The following is a 15,664-nucleotide window of genomic DNA, read 5'->3' on the forward strand; positions in this document are numbered from 1 at the left end:
TTTCTCATTTTGTCTGTCATAGTTGAAGTGTACCTATGATGAAAATTACAGACCTCTCTCATCTTTTTAAGTGGGAGAACTTGCACAATTGGTGGCTGACTAAATACTTTTTTGCCCCACTGTATGTGTGTGTTTACAGTGTGTGTGTGTGTTTACGGTACGTGTGTGTTTACAGTGTGTGTGTTCACAGTGTGTGTGTTTACAGTGTTTGTGTGTTTACAGTGTGTGTGTTTACAGTGTGTGTGTGTTTACGGTATGTGTGTGTTTACAGTGTGTGTGTGATTACAGTGTGTGTGTGTTTACGGTATGTGTGTGTTTACAGTGTGTGTGTGTGTGTTTACGGTATGTGTGTGTTTACAGTGTGTGTGTATTTACGGTATGTGTGTGTTTACAGTGTGTGTGTGTTTACAGTGTGGGTGTGTTTACGGTATGTGTGTGTTTACAGTGTGCGTGTGTGTTTAAGGTATGTGTGTGTTTACAGTATGTGTGTGTTTACGGTGTGTGTGTGTGTGTTTACAGTGTGTGTGTGTGTTTACAGTGTGTGTGTGTTTACGGTATGTGTGTGTTTACAGTTTGTGTGTGTGTTTACGGTATGTGTGTGTTTACAGTGTGTGTGTGTGTTTACAGTATGTGTGTGTTTACGGTGTGTGTATGTTTACAGTGTGTGTGTGTGTTTACAGTGTGTGTTTAACCGGGTTTAACCCTTTACATCCAGTATGGGACTCACGGTTGAGGCATTGGCAGAGCAGGCAGCCGTTATTGTCCTGCTGGAAGCCGTAGGGGCAGTCTTTCCCTGATCGAGAGCAGTTCTCCAGACGAGGACACAGCATGGGGCTCACTGTCTCATACGAAGGCTCTGTGAGATAGAACAGTAGGTTATAACCTTCATATGATGCTGCTATAACTCTCTATGACATGCCATACTATACTTGACACTATGAAGCCTATAACACTCACAGACATGTCATACTATTTTGAAATGAGGCTTTATTGAGAGTTCAGAGTAAAGAAACATACATTTAGACACACGCAATGTTACACATCTATCTCCATGCCAACATAAATAGTTCAGTGTTCACGTTGCTCCCATCAGAGAGTGCTGTGATAAGAGATAAACGCAGGCCCATTACAGCAGATACTGTAGGTGCTCTCTATCAATTGGCTCTGATGAATGAGCACCTCACATGTTGTCTAAATGACCTGGAGTGCAGGAGCACCCTTTGCCTTGGTTCTCTCCCCTAACAGGGGAGGCCCTATGTGGGAGTCTGGTGTGTCAGAGGCTGGCACTGGACAGACCCAGAGGGCTTCTGGCCCTGGTCAGGGCCTCATCCTCACTGGAGCCGGTCAGCGATGAGGTGTTCTGCTGGCCTGGGTCACACATGTACGAGCCACAACCAGGGGATGTTAAGGTGAGGGTCTGGGTGCGAGCCCATTATCTTGCCACGTTCAGTGGGAGGAGCACCAAACAAGCTGTAACTAATTATGCTCACAAAAAAACAGTGATCCACTCCAATTAAGCAGCCTTAAGCCCTTAGTCTAAGCTGCACCTCATGCAGGTGGGTCTCATTTTGCAGGCTGGACCAATAAAAAATAACAAAGGAGCCTGCAGCTGAAGAATGCTGTGCGGCCTCCCCTTTAATGAGCCACCAACATGGCCTCCACATAGCTGCAGGGGGAGAGGCTACAGTTCTGCTCCACCAGTCAGGTTCTAAGCTCAAAGTGACTGTATTGTAAAACACAACTGAATTGTAGCTCGGCCCAACGAAGTAGGAATTGTTCCATTTACAGATGAAGACGTCAATTGGCGGACGTACTGTACATGGATCTGTTGCACATCTGATATAGCTACATTGACATTTGAGGGGGTTGCATTAATGGGGGTGTTTTCCTGAAAATCAGCTGCCGAGTTGTAAGTTGTTTATGACAGCAGTTTGGCAGATACACTACGTTGGCTATATGAAGAGCTCAATGGAATGACAGATACAATTTATGGTGCCCCTGATCCTTAAACATCAGAAACATTGAAGTTGTTGTGCTTTCAAAAATGTTATTAGATTAAAAACTGAGTATACATTATATTATACAGTCTTTACTGCCCTATTAGGCTAGATGAAAGGAACATTCAATCTACCATTAAAACGTATGGTATGTCAATTGCTTGCACATGTAATATTAAGCTTCTGGAGAAGTGCGACGTCAGATATTTCCTTATGAGGACATTGGTTGCTTTTGACAATAAGGGGTATGTCTAGAACATGCTAAAATTGGACTTGTTCCTTGCTATTTTCAAACTTAAATCTCCAACTACTTCAATGCTGTATGTGATTAGGTACAGTATGATCATACATTTATGAAGCAGGTGTGTGTGTGTGTGTGCGCGTGTGTGTGCGACTGTGTTTGAGTGTGTGTCTCGCTCTCTCTCTCCGTACCCTCGCAGAAGGTGCAGCATTCTCCTGGGATCTTGACTGGGTTCTGGCAGCTCTGTTTGCAGGCCATGGCGGTACAGTGAGGGTCTCCATCCACACACTGACAGAAGGTGCAGTCATCCTCCTTCCACTGCTCCTCGTGGCCACGCAGCTTGTTGTTCACCCAGCAGCTGGCCTCCGTGCTATCCATAGACAGGAGCTCCACATCTGGACACACAGAGAGGGAGACACAGATAGAGGCTGGGATCAGAAGGAGAGAAGTGTGGGAACTATACTGTGCTATTTGGTATACCATCCTTACTTGTAAATGCTGTGTGGTACATATGCTGTATGACACACAACATTAGGAATGTTTTGCCCTCAGAACAGCCTCAATTCGTCGGGGCATGGACATGAAAAACCCAGCAGAGTTGCAGTTCTTGACACAAACAGGTTGCACCTGGCACCTACTACCATACCTCGTTCATAGGCACTTAAATGTAGTCTTGCCCATTCACCCTCTGAATGGCACATATACACAATCCATGTCTCAATTGTCCCAAGGTTTAAAAATCCTTCTTTAGCCTGTCTCCTCCTTCATCTACACTGATTGAAGTGGATTTAACAAGTGACATTCATAAAGGACCATAGCTTTCACCTGGATTCACCTGGTCAGTCTGTCATTAAAAGAGCAGGTGTTGTTAATGTTTTGTATACTCATTGTATGTACATATCCACGTAATTGAGTTAACAAAGTACTGGGTGGAATCAGAGGTGTGGGAAGCAGGATATTGCTGGAGGGACCAGGAGAAACTGGCCGCCACCAAAACTGGTGGAAGAACACTCCAAAGCTCTTTAAAGGAGTCAGAGAGGATGTAAAGAAACTGTACAGGGATCTAATGTACATATAGTGTAGGTCTAATGTATAATGTACGTAATTAGAGCTAGATGGAAGAGCATGGGATCGGAGCATTTCATATTGGAGCGAGATTAGTTAATTAAAAGCAAGACAGACATAACTAATTTCCTGTCTCTGCAGTGTCCAGTCATTCCCTTTAAGAGGAGTTACCCTCAGCCATGTGCATGTCACACAGATCCAGTTTCACCCGTGCCCCCGAAGGCCAAAGACCAGTTCAGGGTTCACCGTCAAAAATTTCACTCCAAAGCCACAAATCCCATTTAAGAGCATTTCATGCATAACATGCGGTTTTACCCATTTGTTTGAAGTCTAGGAACAGCAACATAATAAAGCCAACTGTTTAAGAGGCAACCCAGAAAACACGTTGTGCTTAGAATTCTGGGAACCTGTTCTGATGACTTAAGGGTTTAAATAACCATAATTGTTTTTTGTTCAACTGTTTATTGGTAACAGAGGCAGGCCATTACCACAGCAGCAGTGTGAGGTGGAATTGGTTAGGTGATCTGAGGGTAGTGTGTGTGTGTGTGTGTGTGTGTGTGTGTGTGTGTGTGTGTGTGTGTGTGTGTGTGTGTGTGTGTGTGTGTGTGTGTGTGTGTGTGTGTGTGTGTGTGTGTGTGTGTGTGTGTGTGTGTGTGTGTGTGTGTGTGTGTGCGTGGTGAAGAAGGGGGGTATCCCTACGGCCAACGTCCTATTTGCCAGATTTGATTCCAGCAGAGATTTGGCTGCTGTGATTCCTCCATCTGGGTGTGATTACCACGAATATGAAGCAGTTCTGCTTTCCTCTCTATCTATCCCTTTCTTTCTCTTTCTATCCATCTCTCACACTATCAATAGTGAGCCTAAAAATACACATTGTATTGCACTCACACACAAGCCTTCAAGCACTTTTAGGGTTTTAGGTGACTTGACCAGCCTACGAAAAGGATTAGAACAGGTATGCAGCTGTGCCTTGTAAATGAGACAGCTATCAGGTACAGAACCGGAGGTTCCTCTTAATAACGTCCATGAACCAGGTGCCACCCCCAGCTTACCACAATAACCCTGACTATAGCCTCCTCAATGACTGGAGCTTTGGCCAAGCAGGGGTACAAGATGAAAGCATTCCCCACCATCTCAGGGGCTGAACATTCCAGGTGTACCTCCAACACTGACCTCCAATAACCTCCATGTCTCCCTCCCTCTCATGTGTCTGATCAATTACAAAAACACAGTCAGACAGATCTGGCCACCACCGTCACCATTATACGCTGAACAAAAACATAAACGCAACAAGTCAAGTGTTGTTTCATGAGCTGATATAAAAGATCACAAACATTTACATTTGTTTAGATCCCTGTTAGTAAACATTTCTTCTTTGCCAAGATAATCCATCCACCTGACAGGTGTGGCATATCAAGAAGCTGATTAAACAGCATGATCGTTACACTGGTGCACCTTGTGCTGGGGACAATAAAAGGCCACTCTAAAATGTGCAGTTTTATCACACAACACTAAATGTCACAGATGTCTCAAGTTTTGAAAGAGCATGCAATTGGCATGCTAACTGCAGGAATGTCCACCAGAGCTGTTGCCAGATAATTGAATGTTAATTTCTCTGTCTTCAACATCGTTTTAGAGAATTTGTAGTACGTCCAACCAGCCTCACAACCGCAAACCACGTGTAGCCACCCCAGCCTAGGACCTCCACATCCGGCTTCTTCCCCTGCTGGATCGTCTGAGACAGCTGATGAAACTGTGGGTTTGCCTGCCAAAACGAGAGGCACAGCGATTCTGGTACGGAAAGGAATTCCCTTTCTACATAAAACCACTATTGTGGATAAAGAGGGTCGTTATGTGATCGTAATAGGAGAGATCCACTCTACTTCTGTAACTCTACTGAATATCTATGGGCCAAACATTGATAACCCCTCTTTTTTCAAAAGAGTCCTTGCCCTGATTCCAGATATCTCCCATACTAACCTGATCATTGGAGGGGACCTTAACTGTGTGCTAGACCAATATTTGGACAGATCCTCTACCCGGCGAACCCCCACCTCCTATTCAAGTGAATTCTTGAATACCTACATAAAGAATTCTAACTTATTTGATATATGGAGGACCACTAACCCTACGGGTAGGGAATACTCCTTTTACTCTCATGTTCACAATGTTTATACTCGAATTGACTACTTTTTGGTTGATGCTAAACTACTCCCCTATACCTGTAATGTGAAGTATCATGATATTATAATCTCGGACCACAGTCCACTCACCTTCTCCCTGAGATTGGGTGACATCGTACCAAACGAGAGGGTCTGGAGGTTAAATCCTCAGCTCCTCACAGAACCAACATTCTGTGAACATCTTAAAGACCAAATTACATTTTTCTTTGATACCAACGACAACACAGAGACTTCCCCAGCATTACTGTGGGAAACACTTAAGGCTTATTTGAGAGGCTGTATCATCTCCTATCAGACTGCCAGGAGTAGGCAAAACAGGGGAAAATTGGTAGAACTGGAGGGACAAATTCACTTACTGGATAGGGAGAATGCTAGACATCCATCTATGGAGAAACATAAAACAATTACCTCTTTAAAATTTGAATATAATCAGATTCTCTCAGCTAAAATTGCTAAATCTTTTCTCTACACCAAGCAAAAATATTTTGAGTTTGGTGACAAACCACACAAATTACTCGCCAGACAACTTCGAAAAAATGTGAGTGACCGAATGATTCACAAAGTTAAATCTGCATCTGGGGAATTACTCTCTTCCCCCAAAGACATCAATGACAGATTCCGTCAGTTTTATGAGACTATATACATCTAAAGCAGATCCTAACCCCTTAATTATGCAAAACTTTTTGGAGGACTGTAATCTTCCTGCCCTGAACCAGGAAGATTCTAACTTCCTGAATAAGGAAATATCTCTTGAAGAAATTCGAGAAACAATTAAAACTCTAAAGAGTGGCAAGACCCCGGGCCCAGATGGATACCCTGGTGAATTCTATAAAACATTCAGCAACATGCTCTCTCCCTACCTGCACAAAATGTTGGTTCAGGCCAAGGAGGATGGAGCTCTCCCATCTACTTTGGATGAAGCATTCATTACAATTATACATAATAAGGGTAAAGATCCGGAAGAGGTAGGGTCATACAGACCAATATCCCTCCTTAATACAGACCAAAAGATTTTAGCAAAAACCCTGGCTAACAGGCTTATCACTTTAATTGGCAAATTGGTCCATTCAGACCAGAACGGCTTTATCCCGAACAGAAACTCATTCTTCAATCTCAGGTACCTCTTCAACATTATGTATTCTCAGAGGTTACCAAACGTGGACCTTGCCGTTATATCTCTTGACGCCGAGAAGGCTTTTGACCAAGTTGAGTGGTCCTATCTATTCAAAGTCCTACAGAAATGTAATATTGGAGATGGGTTCATAAATTGGATCCAGCTTTTATATAGGAACCCCTGTGCGAGAATACTCACTAACCAATCATTGTCGCCCCGATTTAACCTCTACAGAGGGACAAGGCAGGGTTGTGCGCTGTCGCCTATGCTCTTCGCCCTAATCATTGAACCTCTCGCTCAGGCGATTAGATCTGATGCAGCAATACACGGCTATAATACTAAAGATACTCTAAATAAGATTTCCCTATACGCAGATGACATTCTCCTCTATGTAACAGAACCCCAAGCTAGTATTCCAGCTATTCTTGATGTGATTAATTTGTTTGGTATCTTCTCGGGATACAGAATAAATTGGAACAAGAGTGAATTAATGCCCATACGGTTACAAAACACCTCCTGGCTAGAACATCTTCCAGTTAAGTTATCTTCAGAAAAATTTACCTATCTAGGAATTGTTGTTACCAAACAATACTCCTTACTATTTAAAGAGAATTTCCCCTCTCTGATGCAAAAACTCAAGACAAACATACAATTTTGGAGAACTCTCCCAATTTCTCTGCTCGGAAGAATTAATGCCATTAAAATGGTCTTCCTCCCACAACTGCTCTACCTATACCAGAACATCCCAGTATTCATACCTAAATCCTTTCATAAACAACTGGACTCAATTATCAATCCTTTCATCTGGGATTATATAAAACACACAGGATAGGTAAAAAACACCTCTGCAAATCCAAAATGGAAGGAGGATTGTCTCTCCCAAATTTTATATTTTATTATTGGGCCGCTAACCTCCGCGCTGTTACGTTTTTGCTGGATGACGCACGTCCGTCACCCAGCTGGCTTAGTATGGAGCGGGAGGAGTGTCACCCCTTCTCTATTGGTGCTGTGATTTTGTCGCCTGTCAATTTGGAGAGGTCACTTTATCGTAACAATCCTATTATACATAGCACAGTCCGAATCTGGAAGCAAATTAAAACCCACTTTGAGCTTAGACCAATGTCATTCATGCTCCCTGTTGCCAGGAACCCCTCCTTTGCCTCCTCTAACCTTGATAACACCTTTGAGCAATGGGGAGAGTTGGGGATAAATACCATAGGGGATTTATATATAGAGGGGACCTTTGCTTCCTTTGAGTTGCTGAGGGAAACTTATAATCTTCCCAGAAGTAACTTTTTCAGATACCTACAAATCAGAGACTATGTTAGAAAACACCTCCCAACATTTGGGAACGCTAAGCCTTCCATGTTTGACGGATGCATAAAAACATCCCCCACCTCAGACAAACTGATATCTCGTTTATATGATGCTTTTCAATCGGTTAGCACACCTTCTACAGATGCCATTAAGGCAAAATGGGAGGAAGAACTAGGGACTGACATTTCGGTGGCAGACTGGGAAGATAGCTTGGAGTATATTTGTGTTCCGGAGTTCCGAATTAAGCAGCAGCAGCTGAAAAGATGAGCTCCTACAAATATTGAAATTTAAATGTTTTTTTAGAGTAAAGTACATCGAAAAAAAATCAAAAGAAAACTGCAAACTGAATAGGAGACCAAACAAGCAGCAAACAAAGAAGAAAGGCTTTTGAAAAAGTAACAATTTTTCATAAAATTATACTGTTTTCTTAGCTAGCTAAGTTGTTTACCTGTTGCTAGGCAGTTGCTAGGGACATTCCTGAAAGAAGCTAGCTAGCTAACAAGGAGTGTCTAGTTGGCAGAAGAGAAGAAGGGACAAAGAAGGGACAAAGTGGGACAAAATAAGGACAGAAGAAAAGGGAAAGGGGACATTAAGGTGAAGCAGTCCTCTAAAGACACAAAAGACAATAATACAAGAAACAACACTTCTATTGCCTCTCCCTCTACGATACGCACTTCCGGTTTGGTTTGGAGCGAGTAGTTGCATTCCGCTTTGCTCCACAGGTAGTATTACAGGTAGTATTACATTTCATTTCATTACAGTACAACAGTTTGATTTGTTTGATCTTAGCTGGCTACATAGCCGTCTTTGTAGTATATCCACACCTGCTCCATTAACTCCAGACATCGTCTCATACAATTCAAGGTATTACACAGATTACACTATTCCAAAACCAAACTGCATAGGATATTTCCTGATACATCCCCTATGTGTGATAAATGTCAGGCTGCACAGGGTACACTACTCCACTGCTTTGCCCTATGCTCTAGCTTGTATGGTTACTGGTGTGGAATTTTTAGGATCCTCTCTGAAGTTCTGGAGACTTCAATTGACCCAGACCCGCTTCTGATAATCCTGGGAGTGTCTGATTCCCTAAACGGATTAACCAACCCTCAAAAACAACTCATCTCTTACAGTCTCATTTCGGCAAAAAAACGAATCTTGTTGTTTTGGAAAAAGAGGGAAGCGCCCACTACCAAATTATGGCTCAGCGAATTGGCAAACACTGTACACTTAGAAAGGATTAGATATACTCTGAACAATAAATTATCAACATTTGATCAAATCTGGCAGCCTTTCCTCTCTTACTTGGACCATTCGGCGCTGTGAATTTGTACTTTTTAACGCACTCTCAATTGTAATATTTTAATCCACCTTTGGGCAGCATGTGCTCGCACCGCCACCCGAGCAGTTGGGAGGGGAATAAGGGGAAGGGATAAAGGGGGGGAAGAAGTGGGGGAGGGATAAAGGGGGGGAATAAGTGGGGGGTGACACCTACCCTCTTTCTTTCTACCTGTCCTTGTTCTGTATGTCTTGTTTTGTAATATTTGTTTTGTACCCAGAACTCTGGGTCTTTTTGTTTCTGTCTGCTCTTTTATGTTTAGATAAAAATTGTATACCTGCCTTTTATACCTATACACCATTCCTGTGTGTGTTCAATAAAAAATAAATGAAAAAAAAATATATAAATAAAAAACTGTGGGTTTGCACAACTGAAGAATTTCTGCACAGAAATAGTCTCAGTGAAGCTCATTTGCATGCTTGTCGTCCTCACCAGGGTCTTGACCTGACTGCAGTTCGACGTTGTAACCGACTTCAGAGAGCAAATGCTTACCTTCGATGGCCACTGGCACGCTGGAGAAGTGTGCTCTACCTGGATGAATCCCAATTTCAACTGTACCGGGCAGATGGCATGGTGTTGGTGTGTGTGTTGGTGTTGTGTGGTTGAGCAGTTTGCTGATGTCAACGTTGTGAACAGAGTGCCCCATGGTGGCGGAGGGGTTATGGTATGGGCAGGCATAAGCTATGGACAATGAACACAATTGCATTTTATCGTTGGCAATTTGAAAGCACAGAGATACCGTGACGAGATCCTGAGGCCCATTGTAGTGCCATTCATCCTCTGCCATCACCTCATGTTTCAGCATGATAATGCACGGCCCATGTCGCAAGGCTCTGTACACAATTCCTGGAAGCTAAAAATGTACGACAGCGTGTTTCAGTTCCCTCCAATATCCAGCAACTTCGCACAGCCACTGAAGAGGAGTGGGACAACATTCCACAACATTCCACAGGCCACAACTGCCTGATCAACTCTATGCGAAGGAGATCTGTCACACTGCATAAGGCAAAATATGGTCACCAGATACTGACTGGTTTTCTGATCCACCCCCATACTTTTTTAAAGGTATCTGTGACCAACAGATGCATATCTGTAATCCCAGTCATGTGAAATCCATAGATTAGGGCCTAATGAATTTATTTATATTGACTGATTTCGTTATATGAACTGTAACTCAGTGAAATCTTTGAAATTGTTACGTACAGTCATTTGTCCACATGCGCTGCCCAAACCCTTTCAACAGCTCCAACCGCAGGTACCAGTGTTTTTACCTGCCTCTGAGGACATGTGTTTTAGTGAGGAGGTCAGGTACAAACATGTCTCCCTCCATTAAGGCTACCAGATATAATGAAGCCAAAGCAGTCACTCAAAGGAGGTTTATGTTCCTGACTTCCTAGACATTGCTAATTCTTTTGACCAGTCCTTGTATGTGAAGCATGTTAATGACTCTTGAGTCGAGCTGGATGTAAATGGAAGCGATTAAGGTATGGCCATTGTATGGTGTGTTGGGTGCCCTGGGAGAGTGTACTAAAGCCTTATGTGCTCGATACGTCTGCCCCCCTGCCTCCCTAGTGCCTCCCTAGTGCCTCCCCTGCCAGTCTGGCCACAATCAACACAAATCACAAACGGCCTCCCTGACTGTGTCAGCTCACCTCCACAAATCTAGTCGTGTCATACAAAACCTCACTTATCTATAAAACATCTATATCTTTTATACTGTTGTTTAACTTTTGATGTGTGTACCTATGCATACGGGGCAGCATTCTCCCTCCGGGATGTAGAAGTTCTCACAGTCGAGTTCCGCACATTCTGCTTTGGAGCAGAAGGATATCCCTCCTCGGCACTGGCAGAGCCAGCACGGGTCCATACGGTACACCTCCTCCTCTGAAAACTCCTTCCCGTTGTGGACACACTTGGGAGAACCTGGGAAAAGTGGAAGAGGAAACAGATGCTGTCAACCTGAACGATATGTAGGGCTCTTGATGGCTAACATACACTAACGGCTGGCTCATTCATCCCCCCTCCTCTCCCCTGTAACTATTCCCAGGTCGTTGCAGGTCAACTTACCTGGTAAGATAAGGGTTAAATTAAAACATTTAAATAATTAACATACTATGCTAAACCATCCATTTGGTATAAAATACATTATCCACCCGGGACAGAATGAGTTTGTTGCTTCTGTATCCGTGTACAGAATGAAGCAATAATTACAGTGTAGCTAGCTGTGGATGGAAGAGCAGTGTGTTGTGGTAAAGTCGTGTGGAGCCGAGAGCCCTGGGCACTGGGCTCCAACAGCATTAGACAATGAAGCCAGCTCCATTAGGTGGAATTCAGCAGAGATTTGTGAAGTCTTGGTGGAGACAGCACTCGCGGCGTAGCTCAGCTCATCCCAGCGCTGGGTAAAAGAAAACAGCAGCAGACTGTGCTGGTACAATGTGGTCTGGAGAGCTGGGATGCAGACAGCAGACAGGCCCAGTAAAGCCAGCGTAAGTACCGGAAACCTAAGCTGTCTGTCTCCAAACGCCGGCCCATAGAACAATGACTACCGTACGGATCATTAGAGACCCATAACAAGCCCCGAGCAGCCGCCTCGCAGACACAACTGTCCGCTCACTGCACGCGATGCTCCTGGAACACTCCGGGAGAGAGAGTGTGTGTGTGTGTGTGTGTGTGTGTGTGTGTGTGTGTGTGTGTGTGTGTGTGTGTGCGAGAGGTGAAGAACAAGCCCATTCTCTATTTAGTTTATTAAAGTCCCATCATTTAAATGTCCATAATTTCATTAAAATGTGTTCTGTATTATTGTCAAATAAACAAGAGGGGATGTTGACAAACTAACTCAGTGATTAGCACAGCCATTTGTCTTTGACACTTTCACTGCCAATGCCTATGACTCAGGGTCTTGAAAGACCACATTAACTTCTCATCAAAACCATGACGATTTAGCTACTGCACGAGAGTGATTATGTAAACAAGTCATGGTCAGATATGCCATGGAGGGGAAGGAGGGGTAAATAACTGCCCAGATGCTAACAGATGTAGCTAGCCCCACTAAGGTTTCCATCTGTATACCATACCCTGGTAGAGCACTGCTCTGACCCCTCTCCTTGCCCTCTGGACCAGCCCTGCACTCTAATACAAAGCAGGTGGGCCAACTGAGTTGAAAGTAAAGCAGGGATCTCTCTCTCTCTCTCTCTCTCTCTCTCTCTCTCTCTCTCTCTCTCTCTCTCTCTCTCTCTCTCTCTCTCTCTCTCTCTCTCTCTCTCTCTCTCTCTCTCTCTCTCTCTCTCTCTCTCTCTCTCTCTCTCTCTCTCTCTCTCTCTCTCTCTCTCTCTCTCTCTCTCTCTCTCTCTCTCTCTCTCTCTCTCTCTCTCTACATTCCATTCATGCTTTCTGATTCCTAAGTCCTATCCTAATTGAGGATGTGATAGTGGTTGGGGCTGAATGTGCCATAAAACCAGGGGATCAACTTTCACTGGGGACGTGGGGGACATTGTCCCACCCCAGTTTTATCATTAGAATGTGATACAAAACGAGGCAACGGTGTGCTTTAGGACCACGAGGAAGCCTCCGAGCGTTGGGTAGGCGGTTTGGACTGCGCCCCTGCATGAAACCCTGACTTTGGCCCACCCTAAAACATTCATTACATTCGACATGGTGTGACCGTCTCTTCCAGCAAACAAAAATGTAAAACCAAATTATAAACAAAAAATCTGAGGGAATTTTCTCAATGGAGCAGAAAGGTCTCAGCATATTAACTAATTAATTAATTAATCCAATTTCCTCCCATATAATGCACATCAAGACTTCTACCATGCATTCTTGATTAAAATTGCCAGACACTTTGTGTGGTTGTAGAGCTTGATTCAAGTTCACAGCTTTAATGTTCTTGGAAAGCAAGTACCATACTAGTCTACATCAAGTTGTGGTTAAACCTAAATGCTACACGCGATGAAGTCCATACTGTTTGTTCGTCGAAGGGCTGATAAACAGTAGGCTGCTGTTAAAACGGTCGTTTGGAACCATCTGTAATATCAGATGACATCAGGTCAGGAAGGCCATGCCAGCTCCTGCCCAGCCACCCAGACCCATTCTTCAGCCAGAGCTGGAAACGTCTCGTCAAACATGGCCAAAACACACAGGTCAGACCCATTGTCATAGGACTCTGTACACTGACACTGACCAAATACCCACCAAAAGCCAACCTCTGGTCTGTAAAAATATTTGTTCAATGCCTTAGGTCACTGAAAGTTGGGTACTATTATATGTTCCATTGCAAAATACTCTAGGAATCCCAAACGTTGTGATTAATGAACCTGATTATAATTTAATATGTTTTGTGGATGGGCTTTAGTGTTTGTGAGAAACCCAACCATTAGTGAACAGTCATTAATTTTGAGCCCCACCTGTTTAGCAAAAAATAACAAAACAAAAAACAATTGTTTTGTTGTTGTTGCCTGTTTTGTATGTTATTTTGGCATTAATACATGCCACATATCAGTTTGCAAACAATGTAAAAAAAAAAAATTGAGTTAATAAAGCCACATAAAAACCATTTCAGCCTAGCTCAGTGCTTTCTGTGGTGGTGAGGCAGCCAGCGGAAAATACAGAGCATAGGAGTTGGTAATGTTCTCTAGTTGCATCATGATTGGCTCAGTGTTCTGTCACTCATGTGGACACTACGTCACCACAAAATCTACTGGGTAGAGCTCGAAAATTTAAGCCCTTTGGGTGCTGCCATAGATTTACATTAGAAGCGCCCATCCAAGAAGGCTTAAGGTCATTGGCCACAGGTAAAATGACGTCAAATCACGTTATATCTACCATAGCTTTGATTGGACTGATCATGTCAACATCATACTTTCAAAATCTTAGCTAGCAAGCTAGACAAGCAGTCATCATAATGAATCAAGTTGACAATCTACTGGAAAATATTTTTCAAGCCTTGTCACATGAAGAGAAATTATAGATAAAATATATCGGTGCTCATCGGCCATTGGACATAAACATTACACAACAAGTTGGAAATTGCAAATTGCAAAGCAATCACTAGCCTGCTATTCAGTGGAGAGGGTGTGTGGTCCAAGTCTGGGTTTAAGGGTCTCTTTTCCAAGCTTAAAAGGATAAACATTCACATGCAACACCAAAGGTTGAATACATTGGGCATGCTATCAATCCAGCATGACTTCTGCCATGTTCAAAATCACTGGGAACTGTGAAAAAAATTTGCTCAGACTGGGAAAATATGTTTTGAACGGTCATCCAACTTGGAATTCCAAGTCGGGATCTCTGGCCTCTTTTTAGAGCTCTGACCTGAAGATCATTGACGTCCTGATTCAATCTTGTTTTTTCAGAGTTCCCAGTTGTCTTGAAAAGACCATAAATCCAGAGAATGCCTGACTTTGATGACAAAATTTGCCCACAAGAAAGACCGCCGCACCACCGTTCTGTTCAAGTGAAGACAGCACAACAAGGTGATTCCAAAAATGTATTGTATGCTGCTGCATAAATTATGTATAACATGCTAGGGAGATATGTATACTGTAGCTAAGAAATTAATACTGTGTAAATGGTGTGTAGTAAGCTGTTAGTAGGCCATGTGCCTCACTCTAATACTTTGGTCTCTTTCTCCCTTACAACTTATCATACTGTACTAACTTGGTGGTGTACATGTAGCCTACAGCCTGTGTTAGAGAAATGTCATCCTTGATTATTGTAAAAGCTTTCAGTGTCTGCTTCTATGCCCCCTTTATTTATACTAGGGTTCTGACTTGGTGTACAAGGAGAATACTGTAAGAACGGCTCATGTTCTGAATTCTGTCGCTGTACATTTCAAAAGTGCTGAACAAATAGTTATATTGACTACGTACGTCTTAGCTCACGCATTAATATCTTAATCGAAATTACAGATTACCTCTCATCCGCTCATCATTCCCTTAAGCCATAGTTTGTACATCTCAATTGTCAGTAGAAATCACATTTGTTTAAGCAAGTCAGCCATATCATCTTTTTTTAAAAGGCATTAAGTGAGGTGAATGAACTGTTTCGCTGTCAGACAAGGCTCCGCTGATAGTCAGGTGTAGCAGTGGTAAGGATTCACTCCATGATGCTGAAAATAAAGCTCTGCTGTTGGGACAGCTTTATATAGGCCCTAATAGTTTGTGGGAACCGTTTGTCACCGTTATAGTGCAATTCATGTATTGTTTAGTGTTGTGTTGTGAGGTGGCTTTGCTGGTATGCATATTTGCATTTGCCCCACCAATATTTACATGCTAAAATCACCACTGCACCCAACACATATCCCCAAAGAGCTTCTGGGGAGGTCTTGGGGGATACTAGGGGGGTATGTGCCATATCTTCATCCCCAGTCCCTCTCTGTGTGATTTCTAATGTGGACGCAGTCATGGA

General features: G+C 43.2%; 1 protein-coding gene across 3 annotated transcripts in view; it reads right to left on the reverse strand.

Moving 5' to 3' along the window:
• LOC139553631 (cysteine-rich motor neuron 1 protein-like) overlaps nucleotides 1–15,664 on the reverse strand; it is a 53,086-nt gene that overhangs the window by 20,217 nt on the left and 17,205 nt on the right. For all 3 annotated transcript variants that reach the window (XM_071366176.1, XM_071366175.1, XM_071366174.1), the window contains 3 exons: nucleotides 11,003–11,182; nucleotides 2,430–2,633; nucleotides 728–856 (listed from right to left, as the gene is read on the reverse strand). In XM_071366176.1, the coding sequence (XP_071222277.1) occupies nucleotides 728–856; nucleotides 2,430–2,633; nucleotides 11,003–11,182 (513 nt within the window). The remainder of the gene's footprint in view (nucleotides 1–727; nucleotides 857–2,429; nucleotides 2,634–11,002; nucleotides 11,183–15,664) is intronic.

This window comes from Salvelinus alpinus, chromosome 25, assembly GCF_045679555.1.
Source record: "Salvelinus alpinus chromosome 25, SLU_Salpinus.1, whole genome shotgun sequence".
Taxonomy (NCBI): Eukaryota; Metazoa; Chordata; class Actinopteri; order Salmoniformes; family Salmonidae; genus Salvelinus; species Salvelinus alpinus.